At 42.7% G+C, this 14561-nt stretch overlaps 1 protein-coding gene across 1 annotated transcript; it reads left to right on the top strand.

The window, feature by feature from the left end:
* Positions 1 to 64: 64 nt before the first annotated feature.
* On the top strand, positions 65 to 14006 carry LOC136967929 (equilibrative nucleoside transporter 2-like). Its single transcript, XM_067261930.1, has 13 exons — positions 65 to 192; positions 4478 to 4541; positions 4863 to 4944; positions 5787 to 5932; positions 6085 to 6224; positions 6395 to 6529; positions 6740 to 6837; positions 7183 to 7252; positions 8233 to 8405; positions 8551 to 8653; positions 9327 to 9412; positions 9777 to 9976; positions 10295 to 14006. Exons 2-13 carry the CDS (start codon positions 4510 to 4512, stop codon positions 10404 to 10406), a joined length of 1377 nt encoding a protein of 458 aa, XP_067118031.1. The 5' UTR covers positions 65 to 192; positions 4478 to 4509; the 3' UTR covers positions 10407 to 14006.
* The last annotated feature ends 555 nt before the right edge of the window (positions 14007 to 14561 follow it).

Below are 14561 nucleotides of genomic sequence, written 5' to 3' on the forward strand. Positions count from 1 at the left end.
CGATTACACGCTACGTAGTTTTACTAATCTTAATGTAGACATTCCGCACCACGTGGAGACATATTCTGATTACATTCTTATGATTGCCTCTATGCTGTCGATTTGAAAGTTAGTTTCGCTAATCCGGGCAAGAAAAATACAAAATGAACAGAGTGACGCGACAGTCGCCATAGATCAACCATACTAACCAAGGTGAGTTTGATCATGAACGTGTGACGAAAGGCAGTGAATGAACGGACAATTGATAGATTTTGGCAGTGATATTGTCAATGATTATGCATTTTGTAGATTGGTAGGCCTATTCCGTATTGTTTTCATTAAACGTAATATGTGACTGTCGTTAATATAACACACAAATAGCCTACACCAGTCAAATTACACGAGGCGCATCAAATAATACACTTGTGTAGCCTGTGTGAAAGAGGAATTCGCGAACTACGCATTTCACCATATTTACGGTGACATGTCTTTAGCATCTGATGTGGTATCGGTCTTCAATCTACACTACGATGTGCCATTACAAGGTTGCCTGCAGAGTGGCTACATCTAATGTTATTGAGGAAAGTATGGCTATCAGGTAGAGAGCAGGTCATATTGTCTACTAGGCCAGACCATAGCAGATCGGTGCCACATGGATAAACCGACGCAGTCAGGGATTACCGGCCGGTCCAATGAAGAGTGATTCCGTTTGTGTCATCCGTTATTGGTTATCATACGGGTGTCTGTAGCCCACTATCAGGTAAAACAATCAGCATGTGCGCTCAGCGTGTGTTACACATCTTAACGCACAAATACATGTGTGTATTAAGGGTGTTTAGGCTACTTGTCTTCAATTTGAATACAAAACAACTACGCTAAAACGAAAATGCTAAACCAAATCATTACTGAAATTGTTGATTTGACACTATAGTAAATGGTTGCATGCTCCGCTTGGATTGACAAATCATAGTTGAAGTAAACAGTTGTCATTTCAGGAAGTAGTAGGGCAGGTGGTGCTCAAAAGCTGATGAAATTGAGCAGCTGTCTCAAGGGTTGTGGTGGCACGGTGAGGTGTGCTTATGAAAGTCTTCTGTGCTTGTTATTTGTCAGAACTTTGTGTTTGAATTAGAAGAGCTGACTAATTTCACGTCTGATCTAAGGCAAGACAAAGCTTTTCCTTTATAGTCGGTCTAGCCTCCTACACACACACACACACACACACACACACACACACACACACACACACACACACACACACACACACAGTCTATTACTTATTCAGGAGACAAAGAATTCCCTGTTCACGGGAATCCGGAGCTTTAAGCTGGTCTGCAACCACCCAACAGAAGCACATATTTAACCCAGACATTGGCTTCTAGGTGTTACACCTACACAAACACTATCTCTTTCTCACTCACGGTCTCTGTAAACCTTAGACTCAAAGACTTTGGCCTGATCCAGCAGACTTACTGAATTTGTGAGTACTGATCTGCATTTGTGCATTTGTTTAGTAGAGGAGAGAATAATGTTTGTGTGTTTTGATCAGTGCATCTGCTTGGGAGTCTTCACATATTAAGCTGTCAGCAATGATGTGTTTCTAGAAAACCGTTGAATGAATAGACACAAAACGTTTTCATTGCATGTGAAACATGCTAAGAGTTTATTTGTCTTGCTTCCTGCGTCCTGTTCTCTCAGATTCTTGCGTTTCGCTCACGTTTCTGACACTTGTCTTTGTGACACTGCATTGAAAGGTCAGTAAATCTGCAGAAGGTCTTTGTTCAGCATATCCATTCTGAAACAAATGAGCTACTTATTCAGTGAATGCTATAAATATTATTTGAGAAAGTGGTGTTTCCCAGGAAGGGGGGGGGGGGGGGGGGGGGAGGCCAAAGCATTGTTTTCATGCTGGTGAAATTGCACTTTAAAAGATATATATTTTTGGGGGCATGTTCAGCTTTATTTGACAGTGACGGGTAGAAAGAGGCAGGGACAGAAAAGGCCTGGACTGTAATCTTACCTGCGGTAAGGCATCAGCCTTCATTGTTGTCATATTATAACATAGAACATATCAGATACTTTTATTTGAAATGTGAATGTTTAAATAGATTTTTGCTTGCTTAAAGATCCATAGGTCAACTATTCTTATTTAAAGTCGGGGGATGTCCAGCACACTTAAGAGGCGAAAATGTCGGAAATATATTGCAAAGCTTTCAGTCACACCGTCTTTTTCAGACCGAGACACAGACCATGTAGGGTCGACCAAACGTGACACACCAACCCTTTAGGCTACACATTCCTTAACTCTGTTGGCTTTTTAATCCTTTTAATCACCTGATTCCATCACCATATGCTTGGATGGAATTTAAATTAGTTTCCCCTGTCCATAAGCGATTTCTTTAAAACAGCTGAATTTTAAATGCAAATTAGAACAGGTGAATGCTTTAGTATTCGTCCATGGAATTTTCCAAGGTGTGCTGCCTTTGGGACCATGTGTTTGTTACATCACATGATTAGGTCCTCTGATATCAGCTACAGTCATTTACCTTAGTTGACCACTCACAAGGTCTCAACCTCTAAAAGACCTTGTGGTCAGCTGGAAACGCTTACCCGGGCCTCAGAAACAGCCTTGCCAGAGACTGTGTCACGACGACTTGCCTGCTAATAGTTCTCTCTATCCCTCCGATAGAAACCATGTTGAATTTGGTGCTAGTGAACCCCTTTGGACTCAATTCCAGCAACAAAGCCTCATCAGACCAAATTAACAGAAACCATCGAGTGCTTTGTAAACTGGGTTGGTTTGTTCTTTTCCAGAATATCAGTTGACTGGCTTTTCCACTGAAATGGAAGTTGCCATGGGGGGCTTTTAGTGTTAGCCTATGTGATGCATCTCATGACTTTTGTGTGTCCTTACACCTCTCTTACACACACACACACACACACACACACACACACACACACACACACACACACACACACACACACACACACATCAGTTCTGGCTCTCTGCTTAAAGCATGTTGCATAGTTAGGCTTTAAGGTTTTTGGGTTAAACATACACAGAACTGCTACTGTACATGTAAATTGTCTTCTGTTTTGCTTTACGAACCATTTTAGTGGATTTGATCTAATCTGCACAGGTTTTAGTTCACATTTTCTGGTGTGTTGTATCAAGTATTGAACTTATAACATATTCAAAACATGTTTGGCAAGTGGTTTGTACCAGCAAAAATATCTTGTCATGTACAGCAGGAATCCTTTTTCTCACTCCTCTACATTCCTCTATCAGTTGTTTGTCACAGATCATGTGTGTGTATGTATGAGTAGTTTTAGTGTGTTGTACCTGTGCGTCACTTGTAGTCACAAGTAAGTGGCGTTCAAAATGACTTAACGTAAAAAGGTTCTAGTTTAACTGGCCTCGCCCAGTGACAAAGTGCACATTTTCCAGAGGAGAGGGTATACCAGCACGCTGACCGTAAACACACAACACCATAAACCTCCACCAGAGCTGCCTGATACAAGGATGCTGTCTAAGCCAACCAGAAAGCAATTAACGTTGGCCTATATAGGTTATTTAGTCTGTTTATTGTCTTCATTCACGTCGTTACTCTTGGTTGAATAATTTTATATTGTGTACGTAATTCTTTATCTACAATTGTGTGTGTTCAGATTAAAAACTGTAATGTGGGGAAGGCAGTGTTAAAGTGAAATCCCTTATGGTTGGGTTTGGATTCAGGTGTGGTTGAAAATAACATTGCTCTGGCACACTTGTAAGTTTAAAAGATCCTTTCAGGGCGTGTAGAAACCTGCTCACACCTCTCCAAGCTCCCTTCCAGCTCCTGTCATGCACACTCACTCACAGAGCAAATCAAAACAAAACCGCTCGCCATGTCTCGTCTCCCAAAACCCAGCCTGGTGCTTTTGTGTTCCTCTGCGGACAGGATTGTCAGTCGGCTGTGACCTTGAACCACGGCCGTGTGAAACGATTTGGATTCATTTGCTCGTCTCGAATGCAACAACAGCACTGACGGGACTCGCATGGCGTTTGTCTGCATTGGTGAGGTCAGGAGGGTGTGCGTTTGTCCCCTGTGTCGACAAAGCCAAGTGTGTACACATGGGGTGGATTTCCAGATTCTTGCTCAGCGCACAGACAATGGGGTCAGAGGGGGAGGTTGGACCCAGGGGTCAGCTCCTATGCCAAGGGCTTTATGGAACTGACTATTCCTATTGAGGGCAATGGAGTGTGAACAAGAGATCCCCCCCCTCATCCCTTCTCTTGTTCTCTATCCGTCGCTCTCCCTTCCCAGCATCTACTAAAGAACGGCCTCTGTCAGCTATGTGTTAGAATGCAGACCTTTTTAGCACCTTTTAAATTGCCTAGAGAGTTTTCTACGTTGACCGAGCAAACAGCAAAAGGCTATTGGAGGAAAGTGAAATGTCAGCCCCTGTTCTGTAAGATGCCAAAGGACTTTCTTGTGTTTTGTTTTTTTTGTCGTTACAGCATCTAGTTTGAGCGGAACCTTCTAGAACGAGATGAAAGGCCGGACTGACGCCCCTCAGGACAGGTAAGGGTCTGAATCCGGCGAGCGTTTGTTCCTTAAATGGTTCATTCTTGTCCCACGAGCGAATAAAGCTATGAAGCATGTGCTTGACTTCTCACTCTGTCAGCTTGGTGGTATGAGTTGGCAAACTTCATGGAAGGATGAGTTTTCTGAAAGCAGAGGTTGGAAGAGAGTTGCTGCTGTGGTTAATACTTTTCTCCTCGTTAGCAGTTAAGAAGACACAATGATTCTCATAGAGACACGATATCGATAATGGTAAAAATACTGGAGCAAGTGTTTTTGCTGTGTTATGGTGTATTTGACTGATGTGGTCTCTGTTCCCAGGGGCTGGTTGGTGGGGATCATCTTCTTCATCCTGGGCCTAGGAACTCTGCTGCCATGGAATTTCTTCATGACAGCATCCATGGTAAACCTACCCACCAGCCCTGTCCTAATCCTGTCAGAAAATTTCCATTTTTTGCCTCCCCTGTGGGCAATATTTGATGTAACGCGATTACAATGGTCTAATCACGGCATGTCAGGTTTAGAAAAAAGGCTGCATGAGGCATACACTAATTTTGTAGTCATTATTTTGTGGTCAGTTAAGGGAGATAAAAAACAATAATCAAGAATTATATAGTTTAGTTATTTATTGGTCCACACAAAGAGTCCTTAAAGTCCAATGTTTTTGGGTGAGCATTCTATGAGGACTGTGTGTGATAGATTATCTATGTTGTTGGTATGTTGGGGTCAAGTATTAGAGGAGGGATTTAGGGATTGGGACCCCCTGATGTCTGGACTACAGGCAGGGAATTTCAGCGGAGGGGGTGAAGTATGTTGATGCTAACCACTCGTGGTTAGGGCTGGAGACCCTTTTTAATTAGCTCATACACCATAACATACTCTGTGTGTGTGTGTGTGCCATTGTACAGCAGTGCATCTATTTCCCAAGGGAAATATGTTTAAATGGGGTTCATGGAAGCCTAAATCATTGTAGGTTAAGTAGCAATGGTAAGGTTCAACATGCCTCATACTTCTCAATGTGTCTTGACGAGTTGAGTAGCATCTATTTAGAAAACCTTGAATCTGCAACTATAAACTGAAAAAATGATGGTGTTGGCAAACTGTCCAACATATCTTACATTATTTTCAGTGAACAGTTGACATTTCCCCTCAATGCCTATTTCCCACAGTCTTATGAGGTAAGAAATGGATAAACTATAGATAAGCACTTGGAACAAAGTTTATTTTCTGTGTGTCCGTTCTTAGTATTTCAACAACAGACTCAATGCCACAGAATGGCACAACGGAACGGTCACCGTTCGCAGAGAGTACTACTTCAACAACTGGATGACCCTGCTATCCCAGCTTCCCCTGCTGCTGTTCACACTCCTCAACTCCATCCTGTATCAACGGTGAGCCATTGAATTCATTGTCCAAATGAAAGTTGAACACAAAAGTGTTTAGCACAACAATTAAACACTTCAAGCTATTTCCTTGTGCTTTTCATTCAAAGACGTATGACGTAAAGTGATGCGAGTCAAAGAAACATGATTATTGTGTGCAGGGTATCGGAGAAGATGCGTATCGCCGGCAGCCTGGTCATCATCCTCATCCTCTTCATCTTCACGGCCATCCTGGTCAAGGTTCCCATGGAGGAGGACAGCTTTTTCTCCGTCACCATGGGAACCATCTGGTTCATCAACTGTGAGTCTCCCAACACTGTGTGTGTGTGTGTGTGTGTTTTACATCATGAATCTCGTGTAAGTGACATGACATGTCTGGTAGTGTGATAGTATTCCATGTCTTTCCTCTACACTGCAGGTAAGCCCGAGTGTTTGTGTGTGCTATTGTGAACTTCCTGTCATCTCTCCCAGCGTTTGGCGCCATTCTGCAGGGCAGTCTGTTTGGCCTGGTGGGTCAGCTGCCTCAGAAGTACAGCGCCGTCTTCATGAGTGGCCAGGGCCTGGCCGGAGCGTTCGCTGCTATCGCCATGCTGCTAGCCATAGCGAGTGAGTCCCACACAGTCTTATCTCTCTCTGTCGCTTTCACACACGCATGTATACACAAGCAACCGATCCCACCTCCTTTGTTGCCGAGTAACAATCAAATGATTCCAAACAACCCATGGAAGAATGGTGTTACCCGGAGAGGGTTTGGTGAATAATTTGATTGGATTTGAATGCTGCTGTTCTGACCTATTTTGTGTGCGTCATGCTCAGGTGATGCAGACTCTGAGTCGGCTGCTCTGGGCTACTTCATCACTCCCTGCGTGGGGACACTGGTGACACTACTGAGCTACCTGGCTCTGCCTCGCCTGGTAAGTCCCACTGCCGCACCCTGCCTCTCACCCCTGGCTCTAATAACACCCTGCCAGCTTACTCCTGCCCACACAGTAGAGTCGGGTAGCAAAGGCTCCAAGAGACAATCAAAAAGGATTTGAATATGCCTCAGGGTCCAGGTGGCAAACGGAGTTTCTTTGTTAGTCGGTTCATTCAATACATCACCAATGTTGCTTTCAGGGAATTGGACCTGTCTGTCAGGTCTGAAGAAGTTGATAATTGGTGTGCGTGCGTGTGGACAGGGGAGAGCCTGTGGAAGTTGGATGGTTTCCTCAATTGATAAACTTAAGACTAAGTGTTCTTTTTGCATGTTGGCACTGTAGGAGTTTGCCCAGTTCTACTTGGACAAAAGTAAGAGCTACGAGCTAGGGGCTACTGCCGGACTGCTTAGAGGTAAGGATGGGACTCGCGTGCACACACACACACACACACACACACACACACACACAGAAAAAACTAACAAACTAGGGGTGGGGGGAAAAATCTATTCACATGAATCGCGATTTAGTCTTCTAGCGATTCACATCGATTCACAAATTTTCAACAAAAACAAAAAAATCTTAGTAAAAGTTTTAACCCTATTTTTGTACGAACTATTTTTTCTATTTGTCTCAGGGCTGCATTGCTTATAATAACAGAAAACTGTCATATGTTGAATGGTTGCAGTCAGCTTAAATTCAATTGCATTAGTTTTATAACAATGAGTTTACTAAACTGCAAGAACAACTACACATTTCAAGGTTTTGATGCAGTGGGATTTTTTTCTTCAACACTTAACTGCCTATCACAGTCAAATAGAAACAAGTAACACTAAACATCAAACTGGAATCAAATGTAAGCATATATTGTATAAAAAAAAATAAAAAAACATTTGTGAATCGATTTTTAATCGAATCGTGACCCCAAGAATCGAATTGTGAGCTACCACAAGATTCCCACCCCTAAAACAAACACACCCTCTCTCTCAGTGGTTATGGAACTTTAGAGACATTTCTTGTCTCATGCATACTTGCATCAAATTGAACTTTTTAGTACTGTGTCAACACTGGGTGATCCCCCCCAACACACAAACACACACTCAATTGAATGGATTCATCAGTGCATTATCTCATTAGGTCAGTTTACCCAGTCTTATCCAATTACCCCGGTCACAGCCCCCATACAAAGACAGCCTGTGTGTAGTTCCTAGACACACAGATGGTCCACCACACTTGACAGCTGTCCTGTTGATGAGAAGAACGACAGCCACGCACTGAGTGACACACACGGCCATATTGCCTCGAAGCAGGGTCTAGTATATGCAATGTCATGCGCTTAAGTGGCAACACAGCCTTCACCATCCACCCCCCTTGCTCGTCCTTTTTTGCTGGCAGAGAGTGGCGCGGTAGAGAACGGCAAGCGGAATGGCCATGCCAGCAGCGCAACGGCTAACGGCGGCGTCGAGGCCGAGGGGGAGAGCGCGGCGGGGGACAGTGGAGGCAGGCAGGCCTTCCTGGACATGGAGATGGAGGACAGGAAGCTGTCCGTCATGGAGGTCTTCAAGCAGGTATGAGGCACCATTGGTGTGTGAATGGGTGAAGAAGAGGCAGACGCATTTAGTTAATTTGCTACTTTCGTCGTCGTCGTTTCTGTGCAGACCCTTGGTGTATGTTCTTATTGTATGCTTTCTTTTCTCTCTCTCTGTCCTTCAGATCTGGGTGATGGCGTTTTGTGTGGTGTTTGTCTTCATTGTCACCCTGTCCGTGTTTCCTGCAGTAACTGTGGATGTTAAGACCATCTTCCCTGGAAATTGGGGTACGTATCAAACTTCTGTCCTATCCTTACTAAGTTACTGCTATTTTTTATCTTTTTACTCAGATAAATTTGGCTTAAAGGGGTCATTGACTGGGTTTTAGGGTATTTCCCACTGTTCCTTAAGGTCTCCGAATAGGGTATGTAACATTGGTTGGGCAAAAAATGGCCCGGGTGCTGTTCTATACCCCCTGATGCTTCCTGTGAATTTGCTAGAAAATGCTAGCTTTTCTCCTTTTATGGTATGCTCATGAATATATAGATGAGCTGCGCACTGATTGGTTGGTTTACAAAGAGTGAAGCTGCGGAGCAAAGACGCAACACGGCCAACAGCACTCACTGAAACAACGAAGGTGGAGACTTGAAATAAAAACTTACAAATACAACTTACAAATGGCTTTTTCAAAACCTACCGTTTTACAGCTACATTTTTTTTTATTGTGAGATTTGCATAGGAAAGAGGTGTCAATGGACTTTGGGGTTCACTGTATGTCCATTTTACCCACTGAACTGTCGTTATTCAACTGTTCTGCAATCAATGACCCCCCGGTTCTGCAATCAATGACCCCCCGGTTCTGCAATCAATGACCCCTTTAAGATATAAAGAACCCAAGTAGTAGGTTTTAGTGTATGCTGTGGTTTAGGCTGTTGAACTGTACTATGCACTCTCTTCCAGAACGCTACTTCATTTCTGTGTGCTGCTTCCTCATGTTTAACGTCATGGACTGGATTGGACGCACTGTCACCACCCTGGTTCAATGGGTGAGTCCCAAGTTCCCTTGGTTACAGAAATATGCTTTGTCACTCACCTCACAACAACAGCCACAAGGCAGCTTGTCTTTTGAGGTTCTCTATTCAACATGTTTCCTTCATAGAGTAGACCAACAAATGACCAAACATATTTTAAAAGAAAATTACAAGACTAAAATACATACATACAAAATGTTATACTGCTGCACAAATACAGATCACACAATAAAATGTTGTATGTGCAAAGTCTTGGGTGCCCAGAGACTGCTGCACAGTACTGTAAATGATACATTACAATGTTTACGTGTAAAAAAAAAAAAAAAAAAAAAATAGGTCGGAGGAGGATGGGTGCCTAAAAGTGTTTATCTCCTTTCAGCCCCCGAAGGAGAGTCGTCTGTTCCCGGCGTTAGTGCTCTCCAGGGTGGTGTTTGTGCCCCTGCTGATGCTCTGCAACGTCCAGACGCGCTCCTATCTCCCCGTGTACTTCTCTCACGACGTGGCCTTCACCGCCATCATGATGCTGTTCTCCCTCTCCAGCGGCTACTGCGTCTGCCTCTCCATGTCCTACGCACCCCAGTGAGTGACCACAGTCTGTCTCTAGGCTTTCCCTTAGTCCTGGCTCTGTCTTTCTTCGTTTCGTGGACTCGCTCTTTCTGTACTTTTCTGCTCAACCGGCTATGTGTTCTCAAGAATCCCTCCACACTGGGTCTTTCTGTGTTTTCCATGTATTTGGGTCGAACACCCAGATACCCACGCTCATGTTTTCTAGTATTCAAATGTTTTCAGTTCGAAAGGCTTTACAAGCCTAATATCTCTCCCACGTTCTCTGATATACACGCACACACATGTCTTTTTCTCAAACACACGCTCATCTCTGTTTCCTTGTCCCGTCAGGCTGGTGAAGCCCAAAGATGCGGAGACGGCCGGAGCTCTGATGACCTTCTTCCTGGCCTTGGGGCTGTCCATAGGGGCCGCCCTGTCCTTCCCCCTGAGGGCTCTGGTGTAGGCGGGCTGGAGCCAGCCCATCTGTCTGACCATCTCCATCCCCTGCAGTGACAAGCCGTGGCCCAACACCAGGGGAAATCTGACCGCCACCATCTTTCCACCCAAGACAGACCCAGACCTAGATGGAACTAGTTTCTAGGTATAACGGGCAATTGAACAGTAAATCAAAACGACAAACTGTCCTACACGAGTGCCAATGAGAGGGCAGATAAGGGATTAGCTTGACAGGTTAGCTCGCTTCCACAGCACGTCGAAGCCAAAGCTAAGTGAGAGTGACTAAGAACAAAGATACTTTTTTTTATTTGTTATTTTGATCTGATCGTTTGTCTCAATGTTTTCTGTACACTTATTCGTGTGCCGTGTTTTGCTAGGTTTAGTTCTGTAGGTATTATTTGGTAGTGTATTCCATATGTCTCATCTTGCTGTACAAGCTTGGGGGAAAACAGTTATTTATTTTTTCACAATTGGAAATCAATATTACTCTTCTGAACTCTACCAGGGTGTTCTCCTTCATGAATGGAAGATTTTATTTGACTATGAGACTTCATTTCGATTTATGAATTTAGCAAACTGACATGCAGTAAGTGAATACAGATAAGACAACATCATATCTCGGGTACAACATTGTATCATTTCTCAAGATGGGAGTCTTTGCACCTTGTCGGAAGGTTGGCAGTCACTGGGAAGTGGGTGAGCAGGCATCTTCGTTGTGGGCTCAGGGCCTGAGGTGTCCCCACTCCACGTAGCGGAACACTAGTCAGGCGTAGGACCCAGGTGTCCTGGAAGGTGTGTGTGTGCCGTCCTGTTGGCCGCAGCTAAAGTAAGACTGGTTAAGGAAGGTTCCGCAGGAGCTATACCAGTAGAGCACTGTTCCAGGGATGGAGAGGAGATGACCCTGCCAGATGCTGCAGACAGCCCTAGGAAGATCAGGAGAGGTGTACCAAGTGTCTGCCTGGAGAGCCGTCTCTGAGTTTTTTTTTAAATGTATTTGTTCCTAATTAAAAAGGGAGTAAGCTTAACAACAGCCTGTGTCAGAGTTTGTATATAAATGAAAGATACCTGTCAGAAGTTGTTGACGGATGGGTCCAATGTTGGATAGCATTCCATGACGAGTTCTGACTATGCTACTCTAATGGCCTGTAATTAAAGGGCAATGTATAGGTACTTTTGTCTAATACGAGTACTGAGCAAATAATTACTGCTGAGAAACTTTACATAAGAGAGGACAACCTTTTGTTTGAGTACAATAAAGCAGTCTGCGTTCATATTTTTTAATCTGCCTTTAATTTCTCTAAAGACAAAGCAGACGAGCTCTAATCTGTACTCTGTTTTTTTTTCCCAGAACACCTGTCATGGAATACTTTCCAATCCAATGAGATGTCAACTTTTTTTTATCATAACAAAGTTGCTGTTACAGCACTCAGTATTGAAGTTTTATTTTGTGTATATATATTTTTTTACATTCTCTTTGTGTGTGGAATACAGATATATCCACAATGTTCTGAATGTTTGACATTCATTGAGCGCACCCCTAGCCGTACCTCTCATTGGAATTTACTGGTTAATCACCCAGTAGTATTATAATTGGAATTAAAGACAGGATGTAAAGGGTTGGCCGTTTTGACTCAACCTATCGTGAGCTATTTTGTTTTACTGTGGTTTCAGGCTAGTGAGCTTGACAGTATTCAAACCCACAGCTTCCTTCCTCTGTACACCTGGAACTCACACTTCAGGTTTGGAAAATGACTCCTTACAGGTGTTGGGTATGGCGATTGTTACAAAGAAATGAGTACTACTACATTTGGAACCGTAGCAATCTGTTCTAGTAGCATGTTACTTTTGACGCATGTTGGCACAATTCTTAAGCATCATGAATTGGTGTAGACGCTTGTGAGACTATAAAGCTGGAGGGAGTCAGATGGCTGAGTGGTTAAGGAATCGGGCTATTACTCCAGTTGCCGGTTCGATTCCTGGCCGTGAAAAATGACGTTGTGTCCTTGGGGAAGGCACTTCACCCTACTTGCCTCGGGGAGAATGTCCCTGTGCTTACTGTAAGTTGCTCTGGATAAGAGCGTCTGCTAAATGACTAAATGTAAATGTAAAGCTGGGTTTTTAGGAGATGTGTAAAAGTGTGCCATTTGAAGTTGTTTGCTTTGCTAAATTTCTAGGAAAGATGGGGGTTTCCTGCTTGATGTTTCGGTTCCAAGCAGTAGGGCCGCATTTTGCTTTTTAACTTGTAACTAGAAATGTTGCTCTCCAAAAAAGTGGCAGCTGTTTTGAAGTGCAGTTGGTGTGAATTTAGTTGGCGGCCAATATTGGTTTTCACCTGAAGGAATAATATTTTGTATTATTTGAGTTTTTCTCTGGGTTATGTATTTAAACCAGTGCTAAGTAGCAAAGGTTTTAATACAAAGCCCTGAACAGAAATCTCAAATAATAGTCTGACATCTGTAACTTTGTTTTGGGCCTTCCCTTTTTCCGCTTTCCAGTTTACATATTACCGAGACAACAGATGTCTCAGTCCAGTCTTTTCTGCCCCAATAAATGTAAATGGATTCCCATTGTTAGAAATATGAAAAGCTGCTAAAATTATTAATGCTCATGGACATACTCGTTTTTTTTGTAAAGCGATGCAGTTGTACATGTATTCATTATTTTAACCATACTGACACAAACTATACATATCGTTTATGATTATTTTATTTTTTTTCACAAATCTACCTAGTTTACTGACTTAGAATTATAAAAGTTTGCTTTTAGATTAGTTTAATCGATCAAATTGTGAGTTTTCTTGACTGTAGTGAATTGAAATGGTGTACTCTTGAGGGATGTACAGTAAAACGAGGTTGTGTGTGTGTGTGTGTGTGTGTTGTTGGCATTGAAAGTATGAACCTTAGGGTTTATAAGGGCTTGAACCTGTGCTGAGCCTTTTCAAGAAGCCAACCCCTCAAGAGGAAAGAAACAGGAAATATTGACAGTGGTCCAATCCTGAGACATCTACAACGGTGACTTGGCAGTTTAGCAGGGGTTGTTTCTGGCTTGTCTGTGTAGAATTAGGACTTCTGGTAGACCATTGAGTGACAGATCTACTTTTGAGATGCAGATTTACCATTGCCATGAGTATTGGATCGAATTGAAAAGATGCAGATTAAGATTTTTCAAGAACTAGGAAGCAGATAATTCAGATGCGGGTTGTAGCCTACTTTGTGTACAGGAAACTGTCTTTACTTGAGGAGCAAGTTGGACCAAATGACTCCTTTGTTTTTTGTTTTTACTACTCAGTTTTGAATCAGAATAACAGTACTTGAATTATTAGGTTTGTATAGTCAGCAATAGTATAGAGGTAACTTGATTGTAATTACGTCTGGAAATGGCTTTGATACCTGTTCACATTTCTTTTTTGTTCAACAATTATATGAAGCGTACAAAATGTTAATATAACATTTCCATACAATTGGATATACCATACTATAGAAGGGTGATATTAGAGCTCAGTTAAGTCTAAAATCACACAGCAAAGTTGCATAAAGAAATTCAATTCAAGACATAACATGCAATGTAGCTTTGTGTTCTTTTCAAATAAAGTTGCCAATGATCTTGATGTAATCTGTTTCGTATTGTTGTAATCTCCATGGATGCAACCATGGATCTGGACCTCTAGATGGATGATTGTACATCATGAACATTGATGGGTAATAAAATCATGGCTATGCATGTACTGTATGCGTCTTCATATTGTGTGACTGGATTTTAGAAATGGATTTGATATAAAATATACATGTGATGCGTCTTGTTTTTAAACGGTGATGAAATACTCTGTACTTTTATGTACAGTACAAACTCTGATATACTACTTCGTCGTGCCAGTGCTCTGCAAAGGATTGTGGGTCAGAATAGCCTGAAAAGCATGCAGTCTTGTGTACTGTGCAGTCCCAGCAGTGCGGCTATGACGATCCCCCCCCAAAAATCAAAGTGGCCAAATTCAGACACTCGTGTCTTGTTTGTGAGGGTTTCATTATATTCTATTGATCTGGAATGGATGAAACAATATATATTACTTAAACTGTTTATGGTCTCAACCTATTGGTGATCGGTACAGGATCGTTTCATCATCCTTTCCAGATACATTTAATCAAATGTTAGTCACTGAGTTAAA

This window comes from Osmerus mordax, chromosome 23, assembly GCF_038355195.1.
Source record: "Osmerus mordax isolate fOsmMor3 chromosome 23, fOsmMor3.pri, whole genome shotgun sequence".
Lineage (NCBI taxonomy): Eukaryota > Metazoa > Chordata > Actinopteri > Osmeriformes > Osmeridae > Osmerus > Osmerus mordax.